Raw genomic sequence first — 12,356 nt, forward strand, 5'->3', positions numbered from 1 at the left:
GTGAGAGAGGAGGGAATGCAAAACCCTGGCTGAGTGACCTGGACCTATGCACATTGTGGCAGAGCATGCCACTGAGCAGCAGGAGTTGCTTTCTTCAGCATTATCAGGTATAGTGTACAGAGCCGGAATATCAATCCTTATAGGAAGAGGAGGCTTTGGCTTTCCCAGCATGAGTCTTATAGGTCCATGCTACTTGTTTTCTTTGCTCTTGGTTAGATGCCCTTCTTTCCATCTAAAAGCTTCTTGTTAGAAGTGCCTCAGGTTCTTTAAATAGTTCTTTTTCTTCCTCATCAAGATAGGCCACACAACTGCCATCGGAATTTATTTTTAATAAATGTCTAATCCTGTCAAAGTGTCTTTCTGTTTTGACCCTCAAACATCTTTCCTTTAGCTTCTTTTTAAGCCTGCTTCCCTTTCTTACAGCATATGTCTGACTATATACATTCTTATCTATCTTGAACTCAACCAGGTTCTCACCACCAATCAGCTCTTGTGGTTAGAATTAGGGTAAAAGTATCAGTTGCCCTCCTTGTTTCTTCTAATAATGAAATTGTCAACAAAGCAAATAATGAAATTATCAGAAGCATTGTTGTGGGCTTAAATGAGACTTCCAGCAGATGTCTGGATAGTTAAAATCTTATAGCATTACTAAAGGTCACTTTAGTGCCTGTTTTGTGATATGTGTGAGAAATCATCATCTTGCAGTATGTTTCTCCCATAGGATTTGTATCTTATCCCTTTTATTTTTTCCCAGATGCTCTTCAACTTGCCCCTACTCTAGTTCATAGATTTTTATGCAGATATATTTTTATGACTTAAAAGGGGAAATAAACTAGTACTCTAGTTGGTCATTTCTTTTCCAAAAGATATACATTTCTATCTCCTTTACTTATCTCCCGTACTTTGATATACAAACAGCTGAGGATATAAGTCTTTTTTTAAACTATCAGCCTCTGAGAACATTGAATGGTTTGTCACTATTATTTTCTTTTTTATGTCATGCCCATTTTTCTTAACAATAAATTTTATAGTTTTATCTGGACATCTTCTCTCCCCATTTTCGGTTCAAAATGTTAAAACAAAAGTTATATTATCAAGTTGCCCAGAAAACATGTATATCCCAACCTTCATGGGATATATTTCATTCTTGGCCTCTTTTCTTAAATCACATCTCAGAAAACCAAAACCCATTTTTTAGTTCTATGTGTATACTCATTAATTGGTTTTACTTCAATAGCCCACACCTATGGACCCCTAATCCTCCTTTCACTTCTAAAATCCAGTGATTAAAAATAGTAGTGAAAGTATCACCTGTGAGTCCAGAGACTCTGGTTTCCTACCCAGAATTACTTAGAAGACAGCTATCATGAGGTTTAATAAATTTTTGCATTCAGTTTGTGACAAGCCAGGCATGCCCTCTAGGAAAGTAGCATAATCTTCTAACTTTCCTGTCAAGCTTAAAGTAGAGAGTTATTCTCTGGAGAAGAATGTAAGAGTTGACCTAGAACAACTGGGAAAAACTCCTATAAATGTGATTAAGGGTCAAGTGTTTGATGCAAAAAAAGTAGTCTATACTTTAAAATTGTACTCACCATAGAACACATGCATATAATTTCTTCATTTCTTTCCAAACATAACAACTTTTTCCCCATATTTTCCTATTTTTTTTGTTTTGTTTTGTTTTTAGTTTTGAATTCCAGGTATATTTTCTGGATTTTTTTTTAAGGACATATCTAATATCACATATTTTATCTCACTGTCCCCACAATTCCTTTTGTCCTTAGACCGTATGTCTGAAGTCATGACTGGAAAAAATAGGCTTAACTACTATCAAGAGAAAAGACAAAGGATAGCCACAAACTCATACGCTTAGTGGCAATAAAATGCCATACACACACACAAATGTGCGCGCACGCGCACGTTTGCGTACACACACACACACACACACACACACACAAATAATCAGTTAATGTACTCCCAGAGGTACTGAAAGACCATAAATCCAGTGTCCCTGCCTCCCAAGATTCTTCTCAGTCCTATATAATTATTTATGGAAGAAATTACTGAAATTACCATATCTAAGAAATTAAAATAAATGTTAAATGTCCAGCAGACACTTGCAGGTGGGTTTTTATACACCTACAGCTTTTCCTGATGCTGTGCTAAGCCAGTTAGTTAGTACTACAAGAACAATCCTTAAAATTCTACACATCTTACATCATCCCATAAGAAGTCTCTGAATTGAGATATTTTCAAATTCTCTGGTCTATAACTGATTTCTTTAATGCAGTACTAAGGTGAAACTCCACAATAAGGCTTCTTTTTATTTTTCTTTATTTTTACTTATTATTCTCTTATGGTAAAATTACAAATGATTTTCTGGAAGACTTTCCTATTTGTTCTTTATTTTATTTCTCAGAATTAGGAAACGAAGGCTAGTCCTGGATAATCTACACTTTTTCAATATATTATTTTTCCTAAAACTCTACAGGTACGTGTGGTTGTTTCTATGCATATTGTATTTTCCTCAACAGTCATTGGAAAAATTCCCCAAAACCATAAACCTGTATCATTATCTTATATCGATGTTTTTTCCTCTCTAATTAGAAGAACCAAATCATGTGTTTTTGGTTGGAAAAAAACTTAATAAGTGTGTTTTTTGGGTAAATTGTTTTCATATTAACTCTAATCCTGGGTTCTCTCTCTCTGTTAATTTATAGGTATCATAACAGAGGAAACCAGTTTTGGGAAAAGTTATGTGCAACTGAATTTCGAGAGCTCTATGCTCTGGGCAGTGTCTATAATGACCTCTATGTTATAGGAGGACAGATGAAAATTAAAAACCAGTATCTTATTACAAACTGCGTTGATAAGTACTCTGTAGAACAAGACAATTGGAAAAGAGTGTCTCCTCTCCCACTGCAATTGGCGTGTCATGCTGTAGTGACAGTGAATAATAAGCTTTATGTGATTGGAGGCTGGACTCCTCAGGTCAAGAAATTTCTTATATAACTAATTGGCATGGCTATGTTGAGTCTGGCTGCTGTGTTGAAAAATGTTGTAGTTGTTGAATACTAAGAGTATGACTTACATTTTGGTAGAATACTTAAGTGTTAAACCAGTTTAGAAGAATGAATTTTAAAGTATGTTATTCATAGACATGACTTCATTTGGTATTCATGCTGTCTTCATAATCCTTCCTGTCATGCTAATTGTGAGAGATGCTTATGCTGAGGGATTATCTGTAGGCAGCACCTGAAGAGGCAGAGAAGCTGGTTTTCATCCCAGTACTGTCTGGTTAATAGCTGTGTGATACGAAGCAAGTGACTATAAGTCTTTTCCACATTGAAAATTCTTACGCTAAGTAGGAAACCAAATAGTCATCCTGTGCTGGTATAATCATTTCCAAAAAGTATATTGTGATTTTAAACACTTCATGTCTTTGCTGGGCATTAACATTGGAAAACCAGAATATTGTTTGTATTAAAGCCCAGAGAAATGATGGCAAGCCAGAATTGAAAAGTCAGTAGAATGTGACTACAGTGTGGTCCTTTATTTTCTCTTGGGTGTCCCTCCTAGTGCCTTAGAGCTCTCATAGTAGTATCACTCCACCTGCCTTTTGCACTGGCCAGCCAGTCTTTCTAAAGAAATTAATCTTACTAGCTCCTTGTTCACCCACATGACATAAAGTAAATTTATTTTTGCTTCCATGAATTCTTGTTCCTCCATATTTGCTTCATGATAAAACCGATGCTTTTGCATTCATCTCATTACCTTGGACTTCGCCATTTATAGCTTATTATACCTATTTCAAAAACTTAAACTTTGTATTTGATTCATTTAAAATTTTGTGCTACATATCAAAAAGAAGTACAGATTTAATCACAGATAGTAGCTGATACCTGATAAATTATTTGTAATTAAACTTTTTCAGAACTATCCATTATGTAGTTAATTTTGCATGAATAAGCTCCAAAGTCAATTTAGAAGCTTTACTTTTCTTTCACTAAAATAGACATTAAATACCTATGTTAGAAAGAAAATTAAAACAATAAAGGCAATATTTGTTAATTCATTATGTCTTTGAACAGATGGCACATACATATTTATTGCATAACAAAAGCTTTTGCTAGGCTGTATCTAATACAATATGTTAAATTGCAATGTAATATGAGGTTGTGACTGCAACCATAGTGATCATAACTCTTGATGCATTTAAAATAATTAAAATTAATTGCACACGATGTTCATTAGTATAGCAACTATTTCTGTGTTGAACACCTGCATCCAAAACAAAAAGCAAAAGACACTTAAAGCATTCTTAGGCTGAAGTTGTGAAAGTTCCTTACACTTTGTAGAAAAAAAATTACTTCACCTGAAATTTATGAGTACAAGAAGCCACATGTATCTGTGTAAGAATAAAGTCATTCAATTTATACCATCTCTAGTCATTAAATATGTATATATAAATAAAATTAAATTAAATAAATACATAAAATAACTGCAAATAATTTATATTATTCCATATATCTTAAAAATTGAATTCAGATCATTCTTATATAGGTAATAATTATGAGATTAAAAAAAACTTTAATTACTAGAACACTAAAATTTTTGTGATTTTGTTCCATTTGGATTAGAAAAATATTATAAAGAAAAATGACATATTTAAAATAGTTTCTCACAAATATTATTAAAATACACCACTATAAAGTTTGGCAAAATAAAATTATACTTTAAATACTGCTCATTTTTAAGGATTTGCAGTTGTTTCATTTTTGAAAGTGCTATATCGTCTTACTACTAAGATCACAGATTGTTTGCTATAACCCAATACCTTAGCCCCTTTATTATGGAATATAAATTTTTCTGATATTGATAGTGTACTTATAACCTCGAGTCATGGGATTTGTGTGTTCATGAGTTTGAGTCACTATAGTTAACCTCTATATCTATGGCCATTTGCTTTGATTAATTACATTCATGTACTCAAAGATCTTTAAATGGTATGTTGTTATATTGGCTGTCATATTTCATACAGATGGATCTTCCTGATGAAGAACCTGATCGATTAAGCAACAAACTGTTGCAGTATGACCCCAACCAAGATCAATGGACAGAGCGGGCACCCATGAAGTACTCTAAGTATCGATTCAGTACAGCTGTAGTCAACAGTGAGATTTATGTTTTGGGTAAGAAGCAGATTGCTAAAAGAGTATAACTACTTTTATTTTTCTCTGCAGTTTGCCTCAGTAAAAATGAAATAGTCTCCCTTCTTCTTGCATTGTAGTTCAAATGAATACATAACTAGCCAAACATTTTTTTTTTTTTTGGCTTTCTAGAGCACAGTCACATAAGGTTAAATGAAAGTCCATTGACTTTTTGAAAGCAAATTATTTTTATGGAATTTCAAGTCCTTTGGAATTCAAGAACAGTAATGATACATCCTTATATGTATGACTAAGTAAAATATTTTGAAATAGGAAAAAGCCTTTGGCCACCTTTAGTCAATGAAACGTGGGCTTTTGCAACCAACTGTGATTATCTGTGCCATTAGTGGAGAAAGCTACAATAGGTTAGACAATTCCACAGATCATGCCAATCCTCTTCATTTTGTCTCACCCACCTAATTTCTGTAGAGGTGTTATCAAGCAATTTGTATCTGAATGTGTTTTTTTCTTATTGCTTGAATATGTTAGTTTTTATACTAACCAGTAGGGGTTGGTGAAAGATGTTCATTTCCACTAAAGTGGGTAAAAACAATTCTAGAACATCAATATATTTCCCTTATCCTTCTTTGCTCTTTGTTTTTTCCTCTTTTTTAATTAAGTCCTTTGCTCTTCTAAGCACATTTCATTTTCCTGTCATCTCCTATCACCTTCCCTCCTTCCCTCTTATAAGTATAGGAAAGAACTAGACTGAGATAAGAAGGCTGACTGGACTGGTAAAATAACTATGCCAACTCTTTATTATGTCCTATCTGCACAGATGGCTAACTGGCAAAAGAATGGGGAAGAGAATGCGTAAAAAGATGTCAAAGAAAAACATGAAATATGAGATGAAAACAAATCAAGCATTTAGTTTTGTTTTTTGTTTATTCATTTATTTGTTTTTCTAAAGGGAAACTATTATTTCTTGGCTGCCTACACAGTATGAAGCAAAATAATTAATGTCCTCAAATATTAATACTCTTATAATTTTAATAATGAAAACATTATACAACATAATTTATGAGTATCTCAGTTGTGAAAACCACTTGTAATTATAATTTACTTCTTTGGATATATGTTACTTTGTTATAAATATATGCTCTGTCATAGGCCCAGAAGAGACAATATCTAAACCAGAATATATTGCCTAGGATAGATGTGTAACTTAAGGGGGTGAAGGCTCATCTACTAATTATATTAAAGTTAGAGGTAGTCAAAAGTGGGATAAAAGAGATGTATCAATTGAATTAAAGTGATATTTCCCCCTAATGTGGACCACAACTAGGCTAGATGTGAAATAAAAATGACAGTGTCTTTTTTTTTTTTTTTTTTGATAAATTATTTGAGGAAAGACACCCTTAGGAGCTTAAACTTCATGATATGAACAGATGTCCACTGAATGAGTGAAAGGAGGTAGATTTTAATGGAAGGACCTGCAAATTTTGGGTATGTGAAATAGAGAAAAGAGTATGCTCCAAGAAAGAAGGTAGTGGTGAAGGGTAGGGAAAAACAAATAGGGAGACTGGAATAAGCAGAGGTTTTGAGGTGAGAATAAAAGATGAAAAGAGAGTGAGTAAATGAGCCCGCCGGGGGCAGATAGTTTAAGAGACAGAGAGTTGTGTAGGTAAACTGGGAATCAGGTTATAAAGGCCTATGAATGAAGAATTAAGAGGATAATAGTAAACAATGAGAAACTACACAATAGCAATAAGATTGGTGAAGTAAGGATATAAAGAACCAATTAGAGATGAAAAGAATTCTAATGAATATAATTCTAATGATTGGCCAAGAAGAGTTTATTTGTTAGTGTGAAAGTTGGCACTTTGATAAATGTCAGTGTTTTGATCAAGAAGAAAAAGGTTAGAGGAAGCTGGAAGTGGAGAGATTAAGTAGAAAAGCTTTTGCAGTAGCTCAGAATATAGTTTCTGGATATTGAGAACTGAGGACCAGATTCATAATCATTCAAATGAATTTTACCATTTTGTAATATTCAATTCAAAAGAGTGAGCTTTCCCAACATTTGCTATTTAATTCCCAAATATATTTATAGGCTTTGAAGTGGAACAAAGTTCAGGTGTTTTAGTATTTTTTTGGTAGTTTTATCTGAGTCGAGCTAGCTATGGAAACTAGCAGCTTTATTTGCCAAAGGGGCTGACATGTTTGGGAGCAGAGGATGGGAAACCTACATTCAAATTAAACAGATTTAATTTTTCATTGTATATATAATTTGAGCAATTGGAATTTGGGCAAATGTCATATAGGACCCTAAAACCTTATCAGTTTTAATGATACACAGGTACTTGTTATTTTCTTGGCAAAAGTCTTGTCTGCTTTTGGGAATTTATAAGTGCTTCACTGTGATTGGGGTCATTGCCAGTATATATATATATATATATATATATATATATATATATATATATATATAAAATAAGCCCTCTCATTAATACCTGTAATAAATTTAATGCCTTACAAGCTCCTAGATAGTCTACAGACTACCCCTAAAAGAGGAGCCACTGAAATCTTCACAATGGAAGAAGTATGGTAAAGTGGGCGAGGTACCAGCTTAGGAGTTGAATAGATTTGGATTGAGATCCTGCCTTCACCATTTACTACTTCTATGTTCTTGGTCTAGTATACCTTTTTTGACTAATATTAATCAGAATGCCTACCCCTTAGGTTAAGATTAAATAAAATAATTTATATAAAATCCCTAAAATATAAGTGTTCAAATGTTGCTATAACTACTATTTATTGACCCCCTTTACAGACATTTTGCTGAATTCTTTGCTTAAAGAATTTCATTTAATGGTTATAAAAAGTTGACAAAATATTAACTCTCTTCTGATAGCTGACTAGATACCTGAACTGATCTTCCTACTGAAAATCTCCCCCTCTCCGCTGAAATGTTGAGTAAAACATATTTATAAATCTTCTGAAAAGCTTCTAAAATCTGTTATAGCAATAAGAACTTCACAAGCCAAATGCTAAGTGAAAACAGGAGACTTCCAACTATGGATACGTGTAAAGGTCCACAGCTTGTCCCCAAAAGACAACTATAAAACCAGATAAAACAACCATTTGAGATCTCTAAAAATCAACCAAGACAAACAATACATTGAGAAGAGTTTAACTTCTCAAAACTTTTAAATGTGAAGTAAAACTTTAGGCAGTTTATGGCATTCTTGCCTGAGACTCCCCTTATTCCCTACCCCAGTTGATTCAGCATGGTAGTTCTCAGGTAGTTAAGCTAGCTATGAAAACTAGCAGCTTTATTTGCCAGAGGGAACTGCCATGTTTGTAAGTGGAGGATGGACAACCCACATTCAAAGTGTCCAATGGAAAAGCTCCCGGCTTGAGCTTTTAGTCCCGGTTGGGACAGTAGCAGACAAGATAACTAGCCAGAAATTTAACAGGGATCTTCTAGGGAAGTGTTGGAAATAAGAGTCTTAGAAGGGCTTGATAAATTATTTGCACAATCCTGGAGACTAGGGAAGCCACACAAACATACAACTCCCAACAGAGTCCAAGCTCTTCACATGTTCTGGCTTACTGGAAGACTGAGCACATGTACAAAAGAGAACTGAGAGGCCCAGAAAGAAAGTAACTTGAGAACTATCTGAACTTTGAATGTACTCTCCAACCCACACACAGATCCACCATGACTAGCCACTAAGCTATGAAGTATAAGAGTTACCCCTAGGCTAAAAAATAAAATGAGAATTTTAAAAATGGAGCAAAGATAGCAGCCAACCACAGGGGAGGCATATTAAATCCAGTCAGATTATTTAAAAACAAATAGCAAAAACAATAAAGGCAGCAGAAAAATAAAACAAAAACCTTGGAATGGAAATTAGAATCACAAGTTGCTATAATATATCATTTTAAATGTCCAGTTAGTTACCAACACAAATTTACAACATAAAGAAAATGAAACAGGAAAAAGGAAAAGGAAACAGAAACAGGAAAGTGTAACCTGTACTTGGGGTGGAGGGGAAGGGCAGAACATTAAATAAAGTTGTCTCTGAGTATGCCCATATGTTGGATTTAGTAGGCATAAACTTTAAAGTAGCTATCAAATATATGTTCTAAGAATTAACAAAAACCATTTTTAAAGAATTTTTAAAGAATTAAAGGAAAATGTGATAGTGATTCCGCAATGGTAATAAAGAAATAGAAATTGTCTAAAAGAACCAAATGGAAATTCTAAACTTGTATAATAACCCTAATAAAAAATATACTAAATGAGCTCAAAAGCAGATTTGAGATGAGAGAAGAAAGAATGAATGGACTAGGAATAAATCAACAGAATTATATGATCTAAAGAAGAAAAATTAGCAGAGCCTGAGACATGGAATAACATCAAGCCTACTAAGATAGATATAATGGGAATCTCAAAAGGAGAAGAGAGAAAGCATCAGGAAAAAGTATTTTTGTTGTTGTTGTTTTTAATAAATAATGGTCAAAATCTTCTTACACTTGATGGGAAAACATTAATCTAGAGATCTAAGAAACTCATCAAACTTCGAGTTTGATAAAGTTGAAGATACTAACCTAAACACATCATAGACAAACTATTGAAAAACAAAAAATTTTAAAAGCAGCAAAAAAAAAAAGAAAAAAGATATATTGTATAGAGGGGAACAACAACATACTCAACAGGTGACTTAGTGAAACAATGGAGGGGAAAAAGGCCCTGGAATAATACATTCAAAGTGCACCAAGAAAAAAAAATTTAATCAAGAATTCTATGTCCATCGAAACTATCCTGCGAAAAAAATGATGGTAAACAAAACATTCCCAGATAAATTTGTGGCTAGCAGACTTACTAGAAATACTAAAGGAATTCTAAAAATATAAAAATCCTTCAGATTAAAAAGAAATGATATCAGACAGTAATTTGAATCCACAGGAAGAAATGAAAAGCGCTGGAAATAATAAATATGTAACATATATATTGGAATTTCTAGAGTAACTACTAAGAAAATTTAAAACAATTTAAAAATCAAAAGAATTACAATAATATACTTAAAAATGTTAAACAAATGAACAAAAAAAAGTGGTAAAGGAATTAACTGAGAAACATGGTAAAATGAGAAATGAGAAATGTCCCTGGATCTCTCCTCGTGAAATAACAATAAGTCGAACATCAAAAACTCAGTAAATAACACCTAACCTGCACACAAGCTCATCTGAGTGAGTGATCTGCACATAAGAGATTCCAAAGTTTAGAACCTCCAGAATCTGGAGGATAGATTGGGAGGAACGATGAAACTCCTGTGGCCAGAGCTTCCTGCAGGGGGAGAGGGAAAATGGCAGCCAGTTCCCTCAACAGCCCTGCCTGAGGGATCTGCAAGTTTCATTCAGCAGAGCCCAGGGATTAGGGCAGAAAACAGAGCGGGAACTAAATGTGGAGGGGCAACAGCTGTGTCTTAGCAGCACAGTGTGAACCCTGAGGCTGAGAAATGGAGACTAGCGGCAACCCCCACCCACCAACCCAGAGCTCGCCCTGTATCCACCCCATATCCTCCCAGACCTAGCGTCGTGGAACCCCAGGAGAATTTGAGCAAAACTCTACCGAAACAAAAATCCACTGTCAGTACCACTGACAGTGGCTGGGAGCAAGGGTAGCTTTCATGACTTGAATATCAGAAAAAAAGGCATTATTAGTCTCAAAGCAGAAATCCAAGAGGCTTGAATGCCACCTACTGGAAATCAAAAGAAATACACCTTATCAGCAGTCTATAAAGAGAGACCTCTATATCAGCAGTCCCCAACTTTTTGGCACCAGGGACCAGTGCTCCCATGAGAATCTAATGCCTGATGATTTGAGGTGGAGCCGAGGTGATGATGCTAGTGCTGGGAAGTAGCTGCAAATACAGATGAAACTTCACTCGCCTGCCCGCCGCTCACTTCCTGCTGTGTGGCCTAGTTCCTAATAAGCCACAGGAGTGGTACCAGTCTACGGCCTGACGGTTAAAGACCCCTGTTCTATGTAATAAATCTTTCTAGAAAAAAAAAAAAGGCAAGCAGAATACACCCTCATTAATGCCAAGGCAGAGAAATAGTCCATCAAACACCATGAATAACCAGGATGACAAGGCAGCTCAGAAAGAAAAAAAAAAATCTTCAGAAAATAAACTTAAAGACATAGAAATATGTGGTTTCAATGACAGAGAATTCAGAATTGCACTTCTGAAAAAAACTTAAGGTGATATAAAATAACTCGAATCAACAATTCCAGGAACTGAGAAAAAAACTGACCATCAGGATAAGTTTTTTAGCAAGGAGATTGAAACCCTAGAAAAGAACCAAATAGAACTTCTGGAGATGAAGAACACACTAAAAGAGATGAAGAGTGAAATAGCAAGCTTGGGAAATAGAGCCGACCAAACAGAGGAAAGAATGAGTGATATCAAAGACAGAACTCTAGAAATAATTCAGAAGGAAGACGAGATAGACTGAAGAATGAAAAAAAAAGAAAGAGAAATACAAGAAGTAGCTGACACCATCAGGAAAGACAACATAAGAATAATGAATATTCCAGAAGAAGAAGAAAAGAAGGGCTCAGAGAGCATATTCAGACAGATACTTGATGAGAATTTCCCAAATCTAAGGAATGAGTTGAAGTTTTGAATTCCAGAAGCTGACGGAACACCCAATTATTTCAACCCAAAAAGGCCTTCTTATTAAAAGATACATTATATTAAAATGAGAAAAAATTAATGACAAAGAAATAATTTTCGAGTCAGCTAGGGAAAAGAAGACTGTAACCTATAAAGGAAAACCTATTAGACTATCTTTGGACTTCTCAGCACAAACCTTACAAGCAAGAAAGGAGTGGAATCAAATATTCAAACAATTAAATGAAAGGAATTACCAGCCAAGAATAAGGTATCCAGCAATGTTCTCCTTTAAACATGAAGGAGAAATAAAGACCTTTAAAATCATGCAAAAGTTGAGGGCATTCTCTACTATGAGGCCTACGTTACAGAAATACTGAAAGGGGTCAGCATACCTGAAACAGAATGACAAAAAAATAACATAACTATGAGTAAGGTGATGAGCAGGCAGATAGTAGCAGAGTAGTGCAACTCTTATTAAGAACAGCACATTATAAGCTTAAATGATAAGGAGAGAATTGAATGT

The 12,356-nt window shown here is 34.4% G+C and overlaps 1 protein-coding gene across 6 annotated transcripts in view; it reads left to right on the forward strand.

Annotated features, from left to right (window-relative positions):
* KBTBD12 (kelch repeat and BTB domain containing 12) overlaps positions 1-12,356 on the forward strand; it is a 100,920-nt gene that overhangs the window by 9,269 nt on the left and 79,295 nt on the right. For 5 of the 6 annotated variants that reach the window (XR_001594108.2, XR_001594109.2, XM_016121946.2 and 2 more), the window contains exons 3-4: positions 2,721-2,991; positions 5,042-5,192. Coding sequence is in view for 4 of the 6 variants with exons in the window: in XM_016121946.2 (XP_015977432.1) it covers positions 2,721-2,991; positions 5,042-5,192 (422 nt within the window). In the remaining 2 variants the exon portion in view is untranslated. Of the gene's footprint in view, positions 1-2,720; positions 2,992-5,041; positions 5,193-5,988; positions 7,581-12,356 lie in introns of those variants that run through there. The other variant, XM_016121948.2, reaches the window with a different exon arrangement.

The sequence above is a fragment of the Rousettus aegyptiacus genome, unplaced genomic scaffold, assembly GCF_014176215.1.
Source record: "Rousettus aegyptiacus isolate mRouAeg1 unplaced genomic scaffold, mRouAeg1.p scaffold_m13_p_12, whole genome shotgun sequence".
Classification (NCBI taxonomy): Eukaryota; Metazoa; Chordata; class Mammalia; order Chiroptera; family Pteropodidae; genus Rousettus; species Rousettus aegyptiacus.